Source organism: Mustela lutreola, chromosome 14 (genome assembly GCF_030435805.1).
Source record: "Mustela lutreola isolate mMusLut2 chromosome 14, mMusLut2.pri, whole genome shotgun sequence".
In the NCBI taxonomy this organism is placed as follows: Eukaryota; Metazoa; Chordata; class Mammalia; order Carnivora; family Mustelidae; genus Mustela; species Mustela lutreola.
This window is the reverse complement of record NC_081303.1, coordinates 40,550,242-40,572,607: the sequence shown is the minus strand read 5'-3', so window position 1 is coordinate 40,572,607 and position 22,366 is coordinate 40,550,242. Positions and strand designations below refer to the sequence as shown.

Below are 22,366 nucleotides of genomic sequence, written 5' to 3'. Positions count from 1 at the left end.
AGATCCCTATTGTCTGGGAGCTCACCCAAGGATGACTGCTGGCCTCAGGTGGGGCTGGTCCCATCTGGGCTGTGGTACATCCTGCTGACACCCTCCACTAAAAGCCCAGCTCCCAGCCACTTACTTTCTCCTGAGAAGCCCTGATCAATGCTGTCTTCTTCTGGACCCCAGGGAATAAGCCCTCTAGCAGCTCTGTGTCCCCTCACCAGGGCCCTGGGCAGAAGTGAGATGATAAATATTTAAGGACAGAGTTTAAGGATGGGTGGGGCAGAAGCCTGATTGTGGCATTTACTCCCACTGTAGCCAATTTCAAGCTGACAGCGTGAGACCACTCAGCACAGCTGAGCTGGGGAGACCCACACACTGAGCTACCGTGTTCTGGAACCAGCAGGCTCCAGCCCCCCACAGGCCCTGGGGAACTTCCGGAATCTTGCAGGTCAAGCCACCCCCTCTCACTCACCTCCTCCCTCTAGGCCTGCCCCGTGATTACGTCCTGCCCTGTTCAGTGTGGTTGCAATCCGAGTTGCTTAGGGCTTCTCCCCAGCAGGGTCCTAAGAAGCCACCCATCTGTGTCACCAACCTCCCCCATTCCTGGATGGGTGCAACCAAAGATGTGTGCACCCATCTCTCCTATCTCCTTCCCAGGATCCACTCGGACCAAAACTGTCAGTCTGTCGCCACCTGTTCCTGCCCAGCAAGGCCCTCCCTCAAGTCATGTTCCTCTTGTGCACAGGGTCTTACGCCTCACACTTGTGAATGCAGAAGCGGTTTCCCTCTTTCCCGTAGAACCTACATATGCCTGAGTCCTCCAGACGGGGGTTACGTAGACTCTGTATCCCCCCAAATATTATCTCTATCACAACTGTACAGTACACGGGAGGCAATGTGCTGAGTCTCTATGTCCACTGTTTCATTTACCCTGCACCATGACCATAGAGGGCTCTGTCCCCATTTTACAGATGAGTTAATAGACTCTAAAAGGTCAATAACTCGCCTACGGCCATTCAAATGGCATTTAGCCTCAGCAGAATTTGAACTCAGGTTGAATCTGCTCTTTACCCAATGCTAAATTGTGGAGGCACAAACCCCTTTGTGTTGAGGCTATCAGAAGACCATGGATTCTACAGGTGTTTTTTGGTTCGTTTTTTGTTTGTTTGTTTGTTTGTTTGATGGGGAAGGAAGGGCATTGCCTAAGAGATGCATCCGTTGGACATATTTTCCTACTTCTTAGTTCCAAGGAGAATGGGGAGAAGCTTGTTGGCAGAAACGTTCCCGCACCCTCCCAGACACTCAGTGTCAGCCTGTAGTAGAGACTATTCGGGCAGAAGGGGCCCAAAGGGACAGAGATTCCCCCCAACCCATCCAACCACCCCCAAGAACATGTTTCTGTCGAGTATTCACTGACTCACTAAGGGCAACACCCCCCCCCCATCCTCCTACCAGAAACAGGACAGCTAGCCTAGACCCCTCTCACCCTCTGTGGGCAGATCGCCTGATCTCGTATAATCAGAACCCCAGAATGTATCCTGAGCCCCCTTCTCTCCCTCACTGCCAGCATGATCGAAGCCACCGCCGTTTCTCTCCTGCACATCTGTCCCCCACCCATTTTCCATGTACCAACTCTTAGCCCCCGCCCCATTCTCCTCAGAGCAGCTGGAGTGAGCTCTGAAACATCAGGGGTGTACCTGCTCTGCTAAAAATCCTTCTGTGTTTTGTCATCTCCTTAGAAGAAAATCCAGCATCTTCAGCAGAGCTGATAAGGCCTTCTGTGGTCTGTCCCCTCCCTCCTTCCCTTGCCCACTCACCGCCCGGAGTCATGCAGAGCGCACCCGTCCCCTCAAGTTCTGTTCCTGCCCCGCCTCCACGCTGACCTCCTGTATTTCACTCCATCTGCCAAAATGCTCCCTCACACACACTCCATCCTCGGCAGGCTCCTGCACACACTTCCGATCCCAGCTTAAACATGACCAACTATAGGCCCTTCCGTGACTTTCTTTAAAGGTGACCATTTCCATTTTTCCCTCTTACAAACCAAGCTTTTATTCTTCCACCGTTTTCCCACACTCCGTCACTGCACGTGGGGTACTTCCCTTGCTCATGGCATGCCCCCTGGAGCCTGCCGGTCCCAAGACAGAACCATCATTGGTGCGCGGCCGGCACCCGGCGCCTCACAGCTGCTGACTCGGGTGAATGAATATGGCAATTCTGGAACCCCGATACAAAGAGGACAAGATTCAGTTCAGACTTTAATGAATAACTGTTTCTCCAGCCCTGTACTCATGTTGTGGGAGTTTGGAAGGAAATGATGCTCGTTCATCGAATGATGCCTTTCATTTAGCCCGGAACGGATAGGAGAGAGATAGCAGTAAGCATCACTGGGGATGTGGGAGAACAGATACAACAGGTGGTAACCGACGGGTCGTCGGGCTGATTCTGGGGTTTGAATCAACACGTTGGCCATCTCCTGGAAACACAGGAAACAGCTCAGCTCAGATCCCCCCAAGGTGGATGTTCGTGTACTAATCCATACGTGTGTGCGTTATTGCCCTTATATACATATATATATATATATGTATGTATGAAGTGGACTTTGCATCACTAGACTCTCAACTCCTTGAGTGTTCAGCAAGTACCAGTGGGCAGGTAATAGACGTGCAACACATTTGTTAGAGTAATTTTAGATTTTTTTTAAAGATTTTTTTTTTATTCATTTATTTGACAGACAGATCACAAGTAGGCAGAGAGGCAGGCAGAGAGAGAGGAGGAAGCAGGCTCCCCACTGAGCAGAGAGTCGATGCAGGGCTCGATCCCAGGACCCTGGGATCATGACCTGAGCCGAAGGCAGACACGTAACCCACCGAGCCACCCAGGCGCCCCTGTTGTAGTAGTTTTAAAAAGCAACTGGAGAGAATAGTGTTATTTTTGCCCATTATCCAGGTTTGCTCCTAATCCTTCATTCAGGTTATTACGTAAGAGATGTGCTTTCTATTCTTCTTGCCATGTTCTCATCCTATCTGAGACATTCGTTGATCAGACCTTTTCTCCCCTTCCTCAAAGCTTCCCCCCAAGCTTCAACTCTGGAGGCGATGGGTCGAAAGGAAGACGATGACTGCAGCTCCTGGAAGAAACAGACCACGAACATCCGGAAAACCTTCATCTTCATGGAAGTGCTGGGATCGTGAGTCCCGGGGCTGAGAGTCGGGGCAGTGGGGCTGTGCGCTGGGTGGGGGTGGGGGGAGCCTGGAAAGAATTGTTCTGGGCCAGCAACAGCTGACAAGTTGGGACTGAGGCGGCTGGGACATCATCTCAGCAGCTCGAAGGGACTCGGTCGGTAGAGCAGAGGAAGCTGGTTTTGTACACTGGGGCCCACAGGGATACCAGCCCTTTCCTTAGGCTCTCCACCCTGCCCCACCCCAAGGGACCCTGCTTCGAGGTCGGGGACAACCTGAGGCTTCTTGTCCTAGTGGCAGGAAGGAGGCATTCTGGAGCCCTTCCAGAGATTCAGTGGCCCTAGAACTTTCCTGGCCCTCCTCCTCCAGTTCCTTTATTTCCTCCGGCAGCGAGCAGGTCAGCCAACCCCACTGTCTTCTGTAGACAGAGGAGAAGGGGCTTCTGGAGCCCAGAGAGCTGACGGGACACACGCCGAGTCCGCTCCCCACCACCCTCCTCTCTGCTCTGTATTTAAGTGCCATGTTGGAAAAATAAAGTCACGCCGTAGTCCAAACTCCTACCAGCCTCTGGAGTGTCTGCGCCTGCCCCTTGACAACGATTACACGGCTGGAGGAACAGAGACAGCCTGTCTGGAGCTGACTGTCCGCTCAGTCCTGCCTCTCCTCCGGGCGGGCGCAGGCTCTGACGCAGGCTGCCAATGGCTCCAGGCCCCCGGCTCCGTAGCCTCGGGACCCCAGCTGGCCAGCTAATTAGTCTGGGCTAATTGGGCCCCAGGAAGTGAGGGGCAGGGAGTAGGCTGTCCATTCAAGCAAGCTTTCCCTTGAGCCAATTCGGGCTAAGTTTAGCTCCCTCTGCCTTGGCCAGGAGTCAGTGACCTCGAGCAGTGACAGCTGCCCACACTCTCTCTCACTGTAGACGCAGAGGAGCCAGGCCTGGCCCCAAGATGAGACCCCCCCCCCCAGAGCTCTCCCTGCTCAGGCAAGTTTCAGGGTCTGAGCCCCCCAGGAGGATCTCGGCACTGGTGCTGGTCATCATAGTGTTGGCCCTCCATCAAGGACCCTTGCCAAGATGGGGGTGGCTAGAGGGGAGTTTTGGCAGGAGAGAGGGATAAGACTCATGTGTGAATCAGAAATGATTTGCTAAGAATCCCAAAAACCAAGAGAAGGACGGGAGGATGCCCAGGTTGACAGGCGCTTATTCATGCTCTGCTCAGACGTGGGTTGTGGGATTGGCAGCAGCCAGACACTTGCTGCTCTCGTGGAGCTCAGCCACAGAGGTCCTCAACCTGGAGGGACATCAGAGTCACCGGGGGTGCTTAGCTCTCTAACTTGCAACTGTGAAAATACCTAAGTTAAAAAAAAGAATAAGTGAAACAATAGTACCTGAACCACCAATATACTCACCACCTCAATTCAACAATCGTTGACATTTCACTATATTTGTTTTACATACACACGTCTCACACACACACACACGGACTTCCCTGAACAACTTGTAAACAGTTGCAAACACCATGACATGTCACCTTGGAATCCTTCTGTCTGCATCTCCTAAAAATAACGGCATTTTCTTCTATATGCACAATGGCACTGCCGCACTCAAGAGAGTTAATAAGTGTTCCCTAGTCGCATTTTAGCCTATGTAGGTCCTCCCAACCCACAAAAAAATACAGATTCCCAGTCCCAGACCTACTGCCCTGGAATTTGAGGAAGGGGACGGGGGCAGGGCGGGGCAGCCAGGAATCTCTATTTTACATGCTTTCAGTTGCTCTAACCTACCCAGCCCCGCCCTGATACGGGGAACTGAGGGGACAAGACAGGGAAGGGCAGGTGACCGCTGCTGCAACAGTTGAACAAAAGCTAAAGAGTAGGCACCCCTGCAGTGCCCAGGAGTGGGCCACGAGAGCCCAGGCTGCAGACCCCATGTCGTTACTAAGGGGAGGTGCTGAATGGAAGGGAGCAGTGGGCAGAGCAGACTCCCCTGAACAAGATGTCCCAGAATCTCAGGACAAAGGCTCCTTCTCTGTAGCCCTCAGCTCTTCTGGAACAACCCACCAGGGAGAGAAGGCTTTTACTGACTCTGCCCGGAGGTCACCCACAGTTCCAGGGCCGTACGGGAGGGAGACTGGGCAGAGCTAGTCTGTAGCCGGGGGAATGTCACCCGCTGCCAGCCCGCCTCCTTCCACTGGCAGGAAGAGGCTTTTCTCCTCGAACCTCCGTCACCTCTCCCAGCAAGCGGGGAGAGCTTCTCAGAGCAGGAAAGGCAGACCAAGTTCTATGGCAGCAAAGCACTCCTGGCTCTAGAGGTTCTACCTGTCTTGCCTTCTGACCCCAGCAACCTTAACTGCTCAAAACTAGCTCTCCACTCCCTCTGCTCCCCAGTCTGACCAACAGCACAATTAAGTCTTATAATTGATCTCCCCTGCCCCACCGCATGTGCCACATGCAACACACACACACACACACACACTCGCACACACTCGCACTCGCACTATACAAAGCAGCCTGAGGCAGAAGGGCAATAGCACCATTTCGAATTGCCGTGACACTGCACAACTCCAGGCGGCACCGTTCACACACACACACTGCAATATAAATGACACCCCCAGGAAGGTCTCAATTTGATCTCATTCCACAAGAGGACCCAGGGTGGGTGTCAGCTTTGAAATGGGGCGGCCACCTATGTGTACAGGCGAAAGGGGGGACTCTGAAAGTGGGTCCCGGAAAGTCACAGCCGGCAGGAACCTTGAAGGCTGTGTGGTTCACTTCTCTCCTTTCACACTAGGGAAAGTGGGATCTGCAGATGAGTAGAACACACGGCTAATCCCAGGCCAGACTTCTCCCACAACCAGCCTTCCAGGCTTCCATCCAGCCATCCACCACACACTTCTTTAGCATTTTCCGTATGTGATCAGGCAGAGGACCAGGTTCTCCCGCACATTCATGACTCTCCTCCCACTTGTTCCCTGTCTCACAGTTCACAAATGGTGCTGGGCCCCAGTAGCCCCATCCCGCCCTGCTCTCCTGTGCCTCCGTGCTAGTCCCTCTCACCCCCGCCTGGGACAGCCATTCCAGCTCTTCACTGGGCTGACTCCCATTCACCCCATAAAACTGGGTTCAGGGTGCTCTGAAGCCCGAAGCCTGGGAATTAATTACGTGCTTCTTAGCTACGCCAAGCGACCACATTGTACACACTAGGAAACAAGCGCCCTTGTTTCCAGCTTGCTATCTGCTGGGGAGAAGTGTTGTGATAATTATTGTATGAAGATGTGCAGTGGCTCCACGGTGACCAGCATCTGCTGATAGCAGAGCCGAGCAGAGACCCTGTCTGCAGCGTTCATTGTCTGTGGTCTCCCAACACCCCCTGCTTCTCCGTCCGTGTCCATCTCACACACCAGACTCTGCGCTAGACTGATACTCAGCCGAGGGCTAGCGCAGAGGGTCTGTCAGCTGAACAAGCATTCACTGAGTGCATAATAACAAGTTTTACATCAAATGTTAATGGTTCATTTGTCTGTGTTCCTCACTTGTCTACAGGCCTTGTAAGACCCGAAACACTTACCTTTTTATCTCCAGTGTCTGACTCAGTAGGTGCTCAATAAATCTTGATTGAAGGGATGAGTGAAGGAATGAATAACGGATAGAGGAAGCTCTGAAGGCTCTGATTAACTCAGCTGAGTGCAGCTGGGGGAAACAGGAAGCTCAGACCCAGGAAACACCAAGTATTTTCTAATGCAGATTCTCAAAGTCCTTGCACAAGCTTTACTGCTATTGGGCCTCCATTCTAGAATCCCCAGATGGCCTGGGAGAGGATGGTTCAGCTGTTTCCTCCCTTACACGCTATGGCCTCTTGTCACTACCAGGTGTCCTCCCTGATGGTATTCAAATAATAATAGTGATAACAATAATAGTGTCTGACACATGCAGTATACCAGATGTCAGCAATGCTTTTAAGCACTTTACATATGTGAATTCATTTAGTCTTCTAAACAACCCTGTGAATCAGCTACTATTGACACTCCCCCTTTTCAGATCAAGAAACTGGGTTTATAGAAGTTAAGTGACTTGTCACCCGCAAAGCTGAGGTCCTCACTTATGGACACTTGGGCTCCAGCAACCACTGCTAGCTAACTATAGCTCCAGCTCCAGCCTGGTCTCGGAGTCCCTTTAAAAAACAAAACAAAACGAAATAACGCTGTTCTTTGGAATCTTACCCTGTGTTTCCATTGGATTCCAGCTTCTCCATCTTCAGGAAACCTGCCCAGAGCTGCTGGGGTCTTGTCTTTCTTTCTCACAGATCCTACTAAATGAGAGGGTACTCAGCTCCCCTTAGGATCTGATAATGAGTTCAGGGTAATTATCACCATCGAAAACAGAGATTGGAGTTTTTTTCCATCCCTGCCTGAGCCCTGTCCCCAGTGCTAACTCCAGCTGCCTTTCCAGTGTGCCACACTCCACCGTGCTGGAACAAGCAAAGTAAATTGGCTCTGCAGTGGCCCCTTTTTAATGGTTTGGCCAGATGGAAATTTCTCCATAACCAAAGCTGAGTCCCTGGGAGTCCTTCGCAAATTATAGGATCAGGAAATAGCACCCGGCTAGTCTCTGTGTCTGTAGTCGAAACTTTTTTCCTTCTAGAAAGAAAGGACCCAGGGCTTGTCGGATGGGCTCTGCCCTCGATACAGCTCCTCAGGTCCCCACAGTAACAATGGAAACTAATTACCAGCCCCGCCGTCTTTCATCTGCCCCTCGGTTTTGCTTCTGACAGTGTTCCCGAGCCAGCCAGTACTAATTGTTATTTCTTGGTGTCTTCTACTTAGAGGAGCTTTTTCAGAAGTTTTCCTGGTGAAGCAAAGGCTGACAGGGAAGCTCTTTGCCCTGAAGTGCATCAAGAAGTCACCTGCCTTCCGGGACAGCAGTCTGGAGAATGAGATTGCTGTGTTGAAAAAGTGAGTGGGTCCTAGTATTGGCCGGGTACAACTGTGGGATCACAACATTTCCTTCACAAATTACCTTCGAGAAGGACTGAAGCTGATTTCCACACCTAAAGGCGTTGCTTTCTTTCATCGCTTTGATGGGTCCGTTTGATCAGTCGGCTACGTTTAGCCAGACAGGTGTCTTGGCTGATTTTGGAGGGGGAGGGGTGGGCATGGTGGGAAAGGCATACAGCAAATTGATTAGCAAACCAGCTGGCGCCAGACCTGGTTTGTGCATGTACACCAGAGAGTAATTAGCTAGAAGGCACAAAAATCAATTGAGGGCCAATACCAGGAAGAATCAGTAATTAAGGAAGCAGAATAAGATTTGGAAATTAGCCTGGATTGTACCAAAGCAAATGTAGGTTCAGCACCCAACCGTCACAACGGAGGCCACACTAACAAACCATCAAATGGTAACAGCAGGACCCATATAATAAAGCCTTGTGGTACCCCGTGGTGTGCCAAAAGTGTATTGGGCATCAGGAGCACAAGAATAAGGCTGCTAAAATCCCTTACCTTCAGAAGCTCACATTTTCTGGGCATGGACAGAAGTGCCCATAACAAATTCTAATCCCACTGAGCATGAGCCAGCGGTAGCAGAAGGCAAAGTCTAGAGAAGACAGATTTGTTTTGCCTACATTTTTAAAAAAATAAGTATGGGGTATTAGGTACATTTTCAAAGAAAAGAAACCTTGATAGATGAGAAGAATTTGATGGAGACAGAAGAGACAATGCAGAAAGGGAAGTCAGGCTGAGGGTAACATAAACTTTAACATAGAACTGTGAAAGTACAGAGGATGTTAGGGAAGAGTCAGTGTTGGGACCCCCTGAGCTTAGAGTGAGGACCATCAAGGGGCAGGAGATGGAATCAAATGAGACCTGATGATGAAAGGTCTTGGATACCATGATAAAGAGCACTGACTCTACTCTGTGGGCAAAGAAAAGTCATCAAAGGATTTTAAGGAAAGGCTCACATGATCATATTTCTATTTTAGAGCCATTCCTCTTAAGGATGGTGTAACATGGATTTGATGAGCGCCTAGAGAATGGGAGACCAATTCTAACACTTCCTCAATAATCTCCACAAAGAATGAGGAGACAAGAGAAAAGTATTAAAAATGATGCAGGTGGCTCAGTTGGTTAAGCGTCTGCTTCTTGATTTCGGCAGGTCATGGTCTCCTGGGTTGTGGGATTGAGCCCCATGTTGGGCTCTATACTTGGCATGGAGTCCACTTGAGCCTCTCTCCCTCTGTCCCTCCTACCCTACCCCCCAAAGAAATAAGTCTATTAAAGAAAAAAATGAAGTCGAGATTGAGCAATTCAGTGGATAGTGATATCATTGCTTGGGAAAGGAAACCAAAAGGAGGTGTAGGCTTGGAGGAAATAGAAGGACATTTGCTGGAACATATTGAATCTATGTATTCCCCAGTCACTACAGGGAGGGTGCTGGGGATACCAGTTTGGGCTCCAGGGAAGTTAGAGCCGAGACAGATTGTGAACTCATTGAGAGTAAGGACTATGGTGGTCCTGCTTACCACTGCATTTATCAGCATCCCTAACAGCACAGGTGCCCCATCAGTATCTATTTGTAATGAACCATTGATAAACTATGTTAGCATTGTCGGCTAGTGAGTGTGGTTGAATCCATCAGGTAACCACTGTAACAGGTCTTTAATTTTTAGAAATTAAACTTAAACATGATAGCTACTGTTTATTATGTGTTTGCTATTCCCCAGGCACTGTGCTTAGCAGTTTACATGCATTCTCTCTTTCAATCTTGATATAACCCTATGAGAGAGATGGACTTTACAGACCAAAAAGTGGGTTTTAGAATATTTGAGAAAGCCAGCCAAAGTCACCCAGTTCCTGAGTACCTTAGCTAGATCCGCACTCAAGCCCAAGTGACCTTAGAGTCCAAGTTCTTCACCCATGTGCTACACAGCCATGAGTTAAACTTCCTAGAAATGTTTCTCCTGGGGCACCTGGATGGCTTAGTCAGTAAGCATCTGCCTTTGGCTCAGGTCATGATCCCAGGGTCCTAGGATCGAGCCCCATATCGGGCCCCCTGCTCAGTGGGGAGCCTGCTTCTCCCTCTCCCACTCCTCCTGCTTGTGTTCCTCTCTCGCTGTGCCTCTCTCTATCAAATAAATAAATAAAATCTTTTTTAAAAAGAAAAAAAAAATGTTCCTCCTGGAAAGGCATGCATAGAATTGCTGCCTACGAGGCCAAGCCCCGGTTAATATGATTATTCTGCTTGTCTTAGCCCTTGAGTAATCCCAGGCAGAGGGAATCTAGAGCAAATTTTCCCAAACACAGTGCTACTGATATATTAGCCGAGATAATTCTTTACTGGGTTGGGGAGCTATTCTGTATGCATTGTAAGATGTTTACCAGCATTCCCACCTCTACCCACTAGATGCCAGTTAGCGCCTCCCTCCTCCCCAGTTACAACCACAAAAATGTCTCTAGATATTGCCAAATATCTCCCGGGGGTCAAAAGAGCCCCTGGTTGAGAATTACTGATCCACAACATCCCACAGAGCTGACCCCAGAAATCAGCACCTTCCTTGCTCCTCACAATATTCTGGAATAATAATTTTACAAAAACTCCTTCCATGGTCACCCATGAGGAGGCTTAGCTAACCTGATTCTCTTCTGTTGCAGTCTGCCTTCTTCAAGGATGTCTCTGAAGGAGATCCAATACCCATTTTGTAAAATAATTTCATTTGGGGTGTGTTCGTAGCCTTCTTCGGTTCTTTTAACTTTCTCTTTTGGTAAAGTCTAAAGAGATTTCTGGGGAAGTGACAAAATGTCGGTTCCCTGAAGGCAGGATGATCAATTATCCATTCAAAAATAGGGATTGAATACAACCTTGGGATCTTTTCTCTAGGATTTCTTTGTGACTGCTTTTTTATTGAGAAGGCTTCACAAGGATCTGCTCTTCCTAAACGTTGTCATCAGAAGTCTCTAACAGAAGTAAAAGTCCGGTGGGCTGGGTGTCCATTCCTTGTCTGACCCCCTACACCACATACCACTCACCATGAGCCTTGGTGTCCCCCCAGGATCAAGCATGAAAACATCGTGACTCTAGAGGACATCTACGAGAGCTCCACTCACTACTACCTGGTCATGCAGCTGTAAGTGAAAGGTGACCCACTTCCTCCACAGGTGTCTTGGGGGCCTGGGAGGCCTAGAGGTGGGAGTATGGGGATTCAAAAGATAAGATCAAAAATTAGCTAAAGAAGCTCTCAAATGCCAAGAGTTCTCTCAGGCTAAGTATGCTTCTGGTCACAAACATGTTCTGTGTGGACTGAGGGGTAAATCTAGGACTGATGATTGAAATGGTCTGTACCAGTACAGCCTTACCAGTTATTAAAAAATATTTTCTACAAGTCAGTGAGTAGCTGTGACTCCATCTCATTCATTTACCCCTGCTGTCCCAGTCACCCCCGTCAGCCTTTCTGGGATAACCCCAGAAACAACCCCACAGCTGAAGGGATATGCCTGGCATGGCGGGGCACCTCCAGAACCCTTCTCTGGCACCATGGCTTGAGTCCATTTTGACCAGTCTGTCTGTGTCCATCACACTGAATATTAAGTGTCTTAATGCCAGGGCACCTGGGTGGCTCAGTCGGCTAAACGGGCGACTCTTAATTTCCGCTCAGGTCATGTTCTCGGGGTCCCGGGATCAGGCCCCCTCACTGGGCTTCATGCTCAGCAGGGAGTCTGCTTGAGGATTCCCTCTCTACCTCTCCCTCTGCTCTCCCCCTGCTTGCTCATGCTCTCTCTCTCTCCCCCTAATAAATAAATCTTTAAAAAAGAAATAAAAATAAATGTCTTAATGCCACTCCAGGGTAAAATTACTGTGGGATTAGAAACCATAGGTACCTAGATTTCAATTTGATATTTAAAGAAAAGACCTTCTCGAAAGAGATCCATTCAATGTTAAAACAAGCTGTGACCGTGTGTGTGCCCATCTGTGGGACAGAGATGGCACCTCACTAGAAAAGTCTGCACATCCCCATCACGTATAAATAGGAGTTCTGCCTGGGGGTGAATGCTGTAGGCATTGGTTGGTGCTTCTGAGGGCTCAGCCTTGGACTCAAAGAAACTTCTATTTATAAAGTACACACACACACACACACACATACACACACACCACTCTGCAATCTCTGTAGCAAGATGCAGTATTTTTGACCAACAGGCTTATTCCTCAGATACTCAGATGAGCTAACTCAGGCCTAAGCAGCCTTTTAACTCCTCAGCTCACCTGAGGCGCAGTGACTAGAGGGAGCAGGTGGTCAAGGGAGTGTGGTGAGGGGAGGCAGGGAGGCAGAACAGCACTAATAAGTGAGCAGGGACCATGTGGCACCTTAATGAGGCCAGTTCAACAGGATTAGCCCACATTGAGACAGTAGGGGAGGCAGGGAAGCAGGCAGATTGAGCTATCCCCAAAGAGTGGCAAAGCCGATGAGAGTACCAGCGCTAGGACCCAAGCTGTTCCAAGTCAGGAATTCCACCTTGTGCATCAAGACTATCTTTCCCCTGGGTCTCTAGCTCCTGTGGCAGAGCCCAGAGCTTTCGATAGAAACAAAGGAGTAGGGTGGTATGCCTTTTGATTAGAGAAATTCTCCTTCTTCTTTACCGCATGGTCCTATCACACGCGCATGTCCGTAGCCAGTGTCCCGGGACAGTGAGAAGGGGTCCAGGCCTGTGACAGAACTGGAGGCCCTGGTTCATGGTTGACATAGGCTGAAAGGTTTGCCTGGAGAGGGCCTCAGCGGAGCCTTTCGCTGCCTTCACATACTGGAAACGATTCACGTGAAAGGATGGTATTCTTGTTCTGTGTGGCCCCGTGGGCAGACGCCGTATCCTCGGGTAGAAACTGCAAGCAGTGGATTCCATCATAATATAGAGAAATACTGAGAAGGTGGTGAAAGATAAAGCAGTCTTTCTTAGGAGGTAGTGAGTGGTCTCCCTCTGTGGTGTTCCACTATGGACTACAGAACTTTTTTGCCAAAGCAGTGTAGATGGCATTCAAGAGACAGGGGCAGACTGGATCTTAAAGCCTCTGAGTCCTAAGGTGCCATACCACTAGAGTCTCCAAATACTGCTACAGCTCCGTCCATGATTCCGGCTTTAGGTAGCCCAGCTTTCCACGACGAGAAAAGAAATCCCGACACAAGCACAGTTGATCTCCTTTGTACACCATCTCTGTCCTGCGTTGGCCTGATTTCAGTCTCACCTCTCCTTTTCATCATGGTTCCCTGGGCCCTAGGGCCAGGAGTATAGGCAGCTAAGAATGTGTTCACAAAGGGATTATGGGCTACTTGCTTGACTCTAACCAGGAGCATTTTGCATTTTAAGGAAGGGTCCAGGGAGAGGGCAATGGTTGGCTCGAAGAAATGACTCCCTCTTGATAGTACTCCAACACCCAAAGGAGTTATTCTCAGACTAAAGTAAACCTCCCTGCCCAGGCCATGGGCACCTGCCTCTTCCACCACAGCTGTGTCTTCATGGCTACAGAGCAACACACTTATGTCCCTTTGACCTGAAATGAGACCTGGATTCCTGCGCTTGCCCCTATGCCCACAGTGTTTCTGGCGGGGAACTCTTTGACCGGATCCTGGAGCGGGGTGTCTACACAGAGAAGGATGCAAGCCTGGTGATCCAGCAGGTCTTGTCAGCAGTGAAATACCTCCACGAGAATGGCATCGTCCACAGAGACTTAAAGGTGCCAAAGTGGGAGCCCTCAGTGGGACACAGAGAATGACCCTTTAGGAAGCTTGCCTGGGTCATGGGCAGCCTAAGCCTTGTAAAATGAGAGGGTAGGAGCAGTAGAATCCTAAGGTCCCTTCTGCCCTCAGATTCCTTAAACAAAACTTAAATGACTGAAAAATCATTGCTAAGTTTCATCTCAGCCTTTTCCTGAACTTTCCATGGGGCCTCACCCTAGCAGGATACTAAGATAATCCACATGTTTCTCAAACCTAGCCACAGTCAAAATAAAATGTAAGAAATACTTAATGGGGGGTGTCAATGTTGCACCAAGCATGTACTAGACTTTAGAGAAATCAGAGACAATTAACCATGGTTTGATCCCCTCAAGAAACAGTCTTAGGGTAGTTGGGGATGCGGGGAGGGTGGGTGTAGTAACTTAATGGCTAGAAAGCTGACCAACATGAGGGCCATGAGCAAAATACAGAGTGATTGGATATGGAGTAGGGGGCTGTAGGTAGGAGGAAGGAGGAAAGAACTGGGGGAGATGAGCCTGACCTTGAAGTCAGAAGCCCAGAGCACAGCTTCCTAAGAAATTATATATCAGGAGATGAAAAGAAATCTGTATTTCAGATGATTATATCCTACATTACATGGTATCACTCTTCTCCCACAGCCTGAAAACTTGCTATACCTAACCCCTGAAGAGAACTCTAAGATCATGATCACAGACTTTGGTCTGTCCAAGATGGAACAGAGTGGAGTCATGTCCACTGCCTGTGGGACCCCAGGCTATGTGGGTGAGTCTGGGAGGAGGACGAAGGTTGACCAGTTGGCTGTGTTCAACCTCATGGATATTATTTCATGGGGAGGGGTGGTTATCGGGAGACAGGGTTCAACTTCAAAGGCAACCCAAGTAGAGCATTAACTATGAGGTTTAGGGTAGATCATGTATCTCTGGAACTACCCCTCCTGCTCCCAAACCCTGCATCTTTAGAGACAGCCTACCCCTGAGCCATCCCACAGCCCCTGCCTATACTTAGCTATCATTTTTGCAGACAGACATCCTGCTTTGTCTTTCTGGCTAGACGAGGGGCAGAGACAAGAGCATAAAACCAGAGATGGTTAGATTGCCGAGAGGTTGACACTAGGCACCCCTTTTCCTTTCTCCCATGCCCAGAAGAGACCTCAGGGCCCCCGTTGTTAGTATCCTGGAGGAATAGTGTTGAGTTTGAAGCTGAGGAACCCAGGTGTGCTCCCCCAAATATATTCCCTAAGAAACTGGTAGAGATGGGGCCTCCTCCCTAAACAGGAGGCTTTGAAGTTCCCCCCAAAAGTAAAAGTCATCAAGTTACCAGGTGAAAACATTCCTGAGATCCATGGAGAGAAAACTAATAATCAAAGCATCCCCTCCTGTCTACTTCCCTCTTAGCCACTCATCACCTGGTTGAGGATGGCACACAGAAAGGTTACCTCTAGCATAATAGAGGAAATTCCTACTCTTACCCTCAAAAAGAGGTCAGTCAGTAGGTGTTGAGTCCTACCAAGTACAAAGCCCTGGTATCTGGGATGAATTCAGAAGATAACTCTCTACTCTCCCAGTCAGGGGAAGACATGGCTTGTTTTCTCATGGAGCTCTTGATCTGATACAGCAGAAGTTAACCTGAGATGGATAGGACAGTTATCACTTCCCTCTAAGAGCTCCTCATTTGATGTGGAAGACTCTGTCTCTTCCCTTAGGGAGATCCCAGTCTAGTGGGAGAGACTGCCTCTACTTTACATATGTCCCTGTCTGAACAGAGACACACAGCCCCAGCCCTGGGACACACTATCTGCATGGAGAGACAAAGACCTGCCTTCAGAGAGTACTCAGTCTGATGGGAGAGATGTAGCCCCGGTCTGATGTAAGAGTCATGGGAACCTTCCAGGCTGACGGAGGAAGATTCAGGATGATGGGAGCGCCCCAGTCCCTGCCCTGGGAACGTTTTCATTCTTACAGAAACACTACCATCCCAGGAGCTTCCTAGTCTGCTCCTCTAATCCTCTTCCTGACCTTTGACCCCCACCCCTCAGCCCTCTCTTCTTGTTCCATCCCTGACTCTACCTTTCGTTTGCTGCAGCTCCGGAAGTGTTGGCCCAGAAACCCTACAGCAAGGCTGTGGATTGCTGGTCCATTGGCGTCATCACTTACATATTGTGAGTAGAAGCCTGCATTGGCTCAGTTCCTGGGAAATCTCAGAACAGCTCATCCTTTTTTTCCCCTCCCCTATCTTAGCTCCTCAATCCACCTTCAAAGCGTGTGCGTGTACACATGTGCATCCACATACATACACACACACGCGCGCACACCCACACACTCACACTTACCATGCACACAGCTCCAAAGGTTTCCGTCCTGGTCTCCACCAGGTTATTACAATAGAGCTCAGTGTGAACCCACTGTTCAGCCATATGGTTCTGTCTCTTCCTGCACCCCACCCCCATTTAGTCTCTATAACTGTGTTGAGTCCTGCTCTATGGAACAAGCAGTGAAGAAAGGAAAGGTCAAGCCAAGCTTAGAAGCCAAGTGGGCACAATGTTCCCATCTCAGATTGGGCAAGTCAGCCCAAGGCAAAGTGATGGCCTGAATGAACCGGGTCATGGTTCCTGTTCACATCGTCTTGGCCTCTCCTTTCCAGACCTATTCATCACCCTCCCCCACCATCCCTCCTCACCTCCAGATGACTCTGCTCTTAGGAAAATACCATATCTGTCCCTTAGCAGGGACTCAACTCTTTATTTACTAACCTTATGTTGAATAACTACTCTCATTTATTCGTGTACTCAACAAAAATTCATTGACCGTCTCTTCTGCGCTAATCACTGATGTAGGTACTAAAGAATAAAGAACAAAATAACCTTAAAAATCCCTCACAAAACGTACATTCAAGCAGGTGTTCTGTTATCTCTCTTAAAGGTATTTTATACATTCTCTAAGTGTCAGGGAGGTATAGCAGGGGCAGTGTGCCTTTGGGGGGGAATAACGCACAAAGGGGCTCTCCAGAGTTGCTTGATGGGGCCTGCATCATTCCAGAGTCAGGCAGATCCTGTTCCTGCTGCTGGCTGGGGGTCCTGTTTCCTGCCTGTGATCCACAGTGGAGGCCGGGCAGAGGGGAGAGACTGGGGTTGTTAGCAGCATAGCTCCTTCCTGTTTCACTGCAGGTTGTGTGGGTATCCCCCCTTCTATGAAGAAACGGAGTCGAAGCTCTTCGAGAAGATCAAGGAGGGCTACTATGAATTTGAGTCTCCATTCTGGGATGACATTTCTGAGTCAGGTAAGGCTAGCAGGTGTGAAGGACAAGACAACAGGCTCAAGGCAAAGGCTGCCAAGAGAAAAAGAGCTTAAGAGCGGATGACAGGCCTGGCTCTTGAAAGTCCCCTGGGAATCTTCTAGAACAGGCTGCCAAGGAGAGTGGAGAAATCTTCATCTGGCTCAAAGGCCAAATAAATTATCCGCATCTCAGGTTCATGCTTTTGTTTTCCTGGAGACAGAACCACAGGATGCAAGGAGAGGGGGGCGGAGTGCGGGGGAGTTTAGATGAGGAGCCAGGAGGGCAGAGCCTGCCCAAGGGAGTGTTCCAGGCACGAGTGGCAAAACCAAGGCCAAGTTTTGCCTTTATTATATAACCAGACTGAGAGCCTGTGACATCTGCGTGTGTGAGAGGAGGCAGTCGTTACAAGTCATTGGGTCCATTAAGTGGAGATCCGTGGAGGCCTGCGGCTGCACTCACGTGTGCCCACTCGTGGCTGCCGGCGCCTGGATGGTGCAAAGGCAGACCCCCGCGACCTACAGACACAGCGGGGCCTCATGAGAAGAGCTGTATCTGCTGCCATGGAGAGTCTCTCTTTGGTGGTTTATGGTGGGCTGCTCTTAGGTGGTTTGGATTTTTTTTTTCTCTTTTAAGAGTCTTAAAATTGCCTCTTTGGAAGATTAGCTAAGGATGCATTCTCTGCCACCCACCAGCCCGGAAGTGAGTTTCCATCAGTCATGAAACCTGGTCCCTATTGTGTCTTTGATTGCTCCCCTTAGCTAAGGATTTTATTTGCCACCTGCTGGAGAAGGACCCGAATGAACGGTACACCTGTGAGAAGGCCTTGAGGCACCCGTGGTGAGTGAGGGTGGGCTGAGCTCCGGCCCCTAGCCTGGTGGTTCCCCAGAGACCATGATGACTCATTCAAGGGGTGTTTCCCAAGAGTCAGCTTCCCTGAGCTCTCTGCTTTGCAGCACGCAAGGAGCACAGACACCTGTGTCTGGTCCAGCTAGAGGTGCAGACAGCATTTAAGGAAGTGGGTTCTGACCCCAGAGTGGCTACTGTGTCACTAGTCAAGGCTAGGAGACAGACGCAGCCAAGAACTGTTACCAGTACTAGGATGCAGAACTCAGTACTAGCTACTCAAGAGGCTCCAGGAGTAGGTAGCTCTGCCCTGTCCTGGAGAGCATCATTTCACTGTGGGTCAAAATCTACTCTAAGTGAGGCGATTGGTGAAGAATCACAAAGGAGCCGATCAGTAAAGTGAGCATGCTCTACCCCTTGTTCATGCTTCAGCCCTGCTCAGGATTGGTGATAATGCCCCACCTGCTGCCATAGCAAGCCTAGGTTCCTCTGCCTCTTCACATGTTCCCTGATCTGGCCTGACCCTTTACCTCCACCTGCATTTCCCCAAAGTCCCAACATACCTTCTCTGTTCTAGAAAGGCCTCAAAGCTCTCTTTCTCTTCCTGCCCTCTCCTACTCCCTATCCCAAGCTCTTTCCAACCTATACCTTGGGTCACACCATTTTTACCACCTAGAATGTCCTGCCTCTTGCCTTGTATGCAGCATGCCTCAGGATCCAGAGCAGTTTCTGCCCTGCCTGAAGCCCTGGGTCCTGCAGGCCAGGCTCACCTCCTTACCTCCCTCTGGCAATTACACAGATTACCATGAATTACTCAAGTTCATGGCATGGAACAAGGTTCCACAGCTCCACTGGAAGACCCCAGGGATGAGGGTCCCATCTGTTACTACTCTGTGTCCCTAGTACCTAGAAAGTCCTGGGCCATGTAATGGCAAGTATCTGAGGAGCACATAGAGATGGATGATCAGGAAGAAGGTGGCCTGTATTAGGAGGCCTCACTGATGAAATCTTCCTGGAGGAGGTGTGTTCTGAGGAAAGTTTTGAGCTAAAGGATAGTGACAACCCAAGTATCCTCTGACACAGGACCCAGAAAGCCTATTCTCCAAGAAGCCAGAAAATAAGTATTTTAGGCTTAGCTGGCCGTACGGTCTATATGGCAACAACTCAGTCTGCCCTTGTGGCATGGAAGCAGCCACAGCTCCTACTTGAATGAATGGGCGTGTCTGGGTCCCAGTGAGACCTGGTTACAGGCCATGGGTAGATCTGCCCCACAGGTCATAGTTTGCCCACCTACTATAAAATAAGACTTCGGTTTTACCAAAGCATGGAACCCGTAATGAGCTGCCCAAGGGGACAGAGGAGCCCTGGTTCCAGCCCATTCCTGCCTTGGGCCACCCTTCCTCTGAGGCACGGCACTCAGCTTAACCTGGTCCCCCACGCACGGCCCCCAGTGAGCCAGGCTTCCCTTCTACACCCACAGGATTGATGGAAACACAGCCCTCCACCGGGACATCTACCCATCAGTCAGTCTCCAGATCCAGAAGAACTTTGCCAAGAGCAAGTGGAGGGTAAGTGGCGCTTTGCAGGAGGCAGGTGGGCTGTTCTGGGCCCTGGAGGTTGAGCTGGGGTAGGGCTGGCTAGGGGCTTTCTCTGGGCCTTTCCGGCAGCCACTGGGCCTCCCTGGACCCTCTCTGAAGTGAGATGTGAGCACATCAGTTTCAAGAGGCTGAAGCTGCCAGGCGGAGGGAAAGCTTGAGCCCTGTGGCCCTGAGAGAATGCAGAGGGTCAGAGGTGGGTCTCATGTCTCCTCAGCAAGCTTTCAACGCAGCTGCTGTGGTCCACCACATGAGGAAGCTGCACATGAACCTGCACAGCCCAGGCCTCCGCCCGGAGGTGGAGAATAGACCACCCAGCACCGCAGTCTCAGAAGCCTCGAGATCCGGCTCTTCTGAGATCACCGTCCCCGAGGCCCCGGCCCTGGAGCAGAGCGAGGCCCTTCCCGCCCTGACGAGGCTGCCCTGCCAGCTCGGTGCCCGGCCGGCGGCCCCTGGGGGCCGGTCCCTCAACTGCCTGGTCAACGGCTCGCTCCGCATCAGCAGCAGCCTGGTGCCCATGCAGCAGGGGCCCCTGGCCGCCGGGCCCTGCGGCTGCTGCTCCAGCTGCCTGAGCATCGGGGGCAAAGGGAAGTCCTCCTACAGCTCCGAGCCCGCGCTGCTCAAAAAAGCCAACAAGAAACAGTACGTATTCTCCGCCAAAGACAGAGGCCTCGCCCTGCTGGGGTGCTGGGGCTGAAGGGAGCTGGCTCCGCAGGGCGGGAAGAGCTCTCGGCCGGAGGGGGTGAGGGCAGTGCTCACAGTCCTGTCCCTGCCCCTAGCTATGTGGCTGCTGTTGGATCAGTGGATGTCCCCGTCTCTGGTTTGCTCATCTGTGAGAGATGCTCTGCCCACCTCACAGAGCTACCTAAAAGCTTAGTGAACGGGAATTACAAATGTCTGCAGAAAACTGCGCACATGTCCATGGTGGACAGTCGATTTCTCGAGTTTCTAGAACCATTGTGTTTTGGGGGGGGGGGCTCCATTGTCCTCTCCAGCCTCTCTGCAAGGGCGTGTACTTTGTGAACCTGAGGGAGGGAGGGCAGAGCGGAGGCCACAGGCGCGGAGAGCTCCCCCAGCTCTTGTCCCTTCCCCGAACACGTCACAGCCCCCACCGCGCTTGCTTTCCAGGAACTACAAATCAGAGGTCATGGTGCCAGTTAAAGCGGGTGGCGGTTCCCACTGCCGGGCGGGGCAGACTGGAGTCTGTCTCATAATGTGATCCCCGGAGCCCGCGTCTGGGTCGATTTTCAGGTGAGGCGCACAGGTGGGAGGGCCAAAGCAGGGGGCTCTGGGAGAGCTGCTGTCCCAGAAGGCCAGCCCCCTCACCGTCCGAATGAATGGGTCTGAGGACCCCTGGATGCTGCAGGCCCACAGCCACCCTGAACCCCTTTCCTCGGCAGGAGAGGTGCACGACTCTTCTCTGCCTTCCCAGCCCGGCATCCACCCATCAACGGGAGGAAGGCGGAGCGGGCAGAGCAGGGCCTGGAGGGAGTGGGTGACGGTGAGAAGCAGCAGGCTGCTGCCGCCTGGGGCAGACCCTTCCAGAAGGCCCAGGAGCAAGCCCCCAAGGTGCAGAGGCCTCATTGAAGCTGTGGGCAGGAGGAGCCGGCAGCCACCCACCCACGGGGTCTCCCTGGCCTGCCTGCTCTGTGCCCCCACACCCTACGTGCCGTGGCTCTGTGCAGTGAACTAGGTAGCTCTCGCCCGGGTCTGTGTCGTTTGTGATGAGAAGCTTCCTGGGCTGGCCAGGCTGTGTCACCTTCTCTGAGCAAAGCCATATGGAGCCTCAACCCCCGACTCCTGCTCAGCACATGCTTCTGCCTCGAGGCCTTGATGCCCGTGGCCAGCACGGGCTCATTAATGTAGTCACCTGCCCATCTGCATGAATGGCCGGGGGCTCCTGCTCTGCCTGTGAGCTCTCAAGTTCCAGTCCTTGACTCCATGATCAGCTCCAACTGGCCCGGCACACCTCCCGCCCTGCCCCAGGCCAAAAGCAGAACCACAGCCTTCCAGATGGAAAAGAAAGAAATCGGTGATGAGGGGCTGGAAGGAATTCTCATCCTGGCCGGATGCCTCACCCACACCCGGTTAAGTAAAAGTTGGAAGTGGACTGTTTCCATTTCAGCTGATAATTCTCATCCTGCTTCTGCTCTTCTCTCCCAGAAAATCAGAAACCTTACTCTTGTCCCTCCCTCGTTTTTCTTGTACCCCCGTTCCCCTCCAGCTTCACGTTCGGTGTTGTGCTCAATAAAATGGACATATTTTTCTCTATGAGGCTTTATTTGGTTATTCGTCAAGTCAGATGTGGCTCTGCGACTTCGGCGCCTGTGCAGAGTGGAGAGGGAGCTGGGGCCTTGGGGTCTGGAGGAACCTGGCAGTGTAGAGGCGGACACAGACTGAGTGCATAGCGTGTGCTCGCTAGTAGTTCACATGAGATACCGCTCGTGACTCATTCCCTCCTCACCACCGCTCCTGGGGTAGCTCTGTCGGAGCCCACACAGTCCAGTCCAGTCTCCTAACAATGATATTAGATGATCTAGATGATGGTGATTTGAAGCCCTGCCCTGCCACATCTGTGACCTTTGGGGAGTGACACAACAACCATCTGTGCCTTGGTTTCCTCACTTGTCAAATGGAAGCAGCATCATGAGATAACGCAGACAACGTGTCTTGCACAGTGCTCAGTAAATAATCAACAGGATTAATAATGTCAAGAAAATGTAGGTGAAATGCCTAGCATGGAGTTCCTGGGG

At 50.9% G+C, this 22,366-nt stretch overlaps 1 protein-coding gene across 2 annotated transcripts in view; it reads left to right on the top strand.

Annotated features, from left to right (window-relative positions):
• CAMK1G (calcium/calmodulin dependent protein kinase IG) overlaps nt 1-21,884 on the top strand; it is a 29,496-nt gene extending 7,612 nt beyond the window's left edge. For both annotated transcript variants that reach the window (XM_059147071.1, XM_059147070.1), the window contains exons 2-13: nt 3,058-3,178; nt 7,988-8,116; nt 11,209-11,283; nt 13,742-13,880; nt 14,541-14,664; nt 15,985-16,060; nt 17,066-17,178; nt 17,934-18,012; nt 19,499-19,586; nt 19,831-20,255; nt 20,742-20,864; nt 21,014-21,884. In XM_059147071.1, the coding sequence (XP_059003054.1) occupies nt 3,087-3,178; nt 7,988-8,116; nt 11,209-11,283; nt 13,742-13,880; nt 14,541-14,664; nt 15,985-16,060; nt 17,066-17,178; nt 17,934-18,012; nt 19,499-19,586; nt 19,831-20,255; nt 20,742-20,832 (1,431 nt within the window). In that variant the 5' untranslated portion in view covers nt 3,058-3,086 and the 3' untranslated portion in view covers nt 20,833-20,864; nt 21,014-21,884. The remainder of the gene's footprint in view (nt 1-3,057; nt 3,179-7,987; nt 8,117-11,208; nt 11,284-13,741; nt 13,881-14,540; nt 14,665-15,984; nt 16,061-17,065; nt 17,179-17,933; nt 18,013-19,498; nt 19,587-19,830; nt 20,256-20,741; nt 20,865-21,013) is intronic.
• Nucleotides 21,885-22,366: the final 482 nt, after the last annotated feature.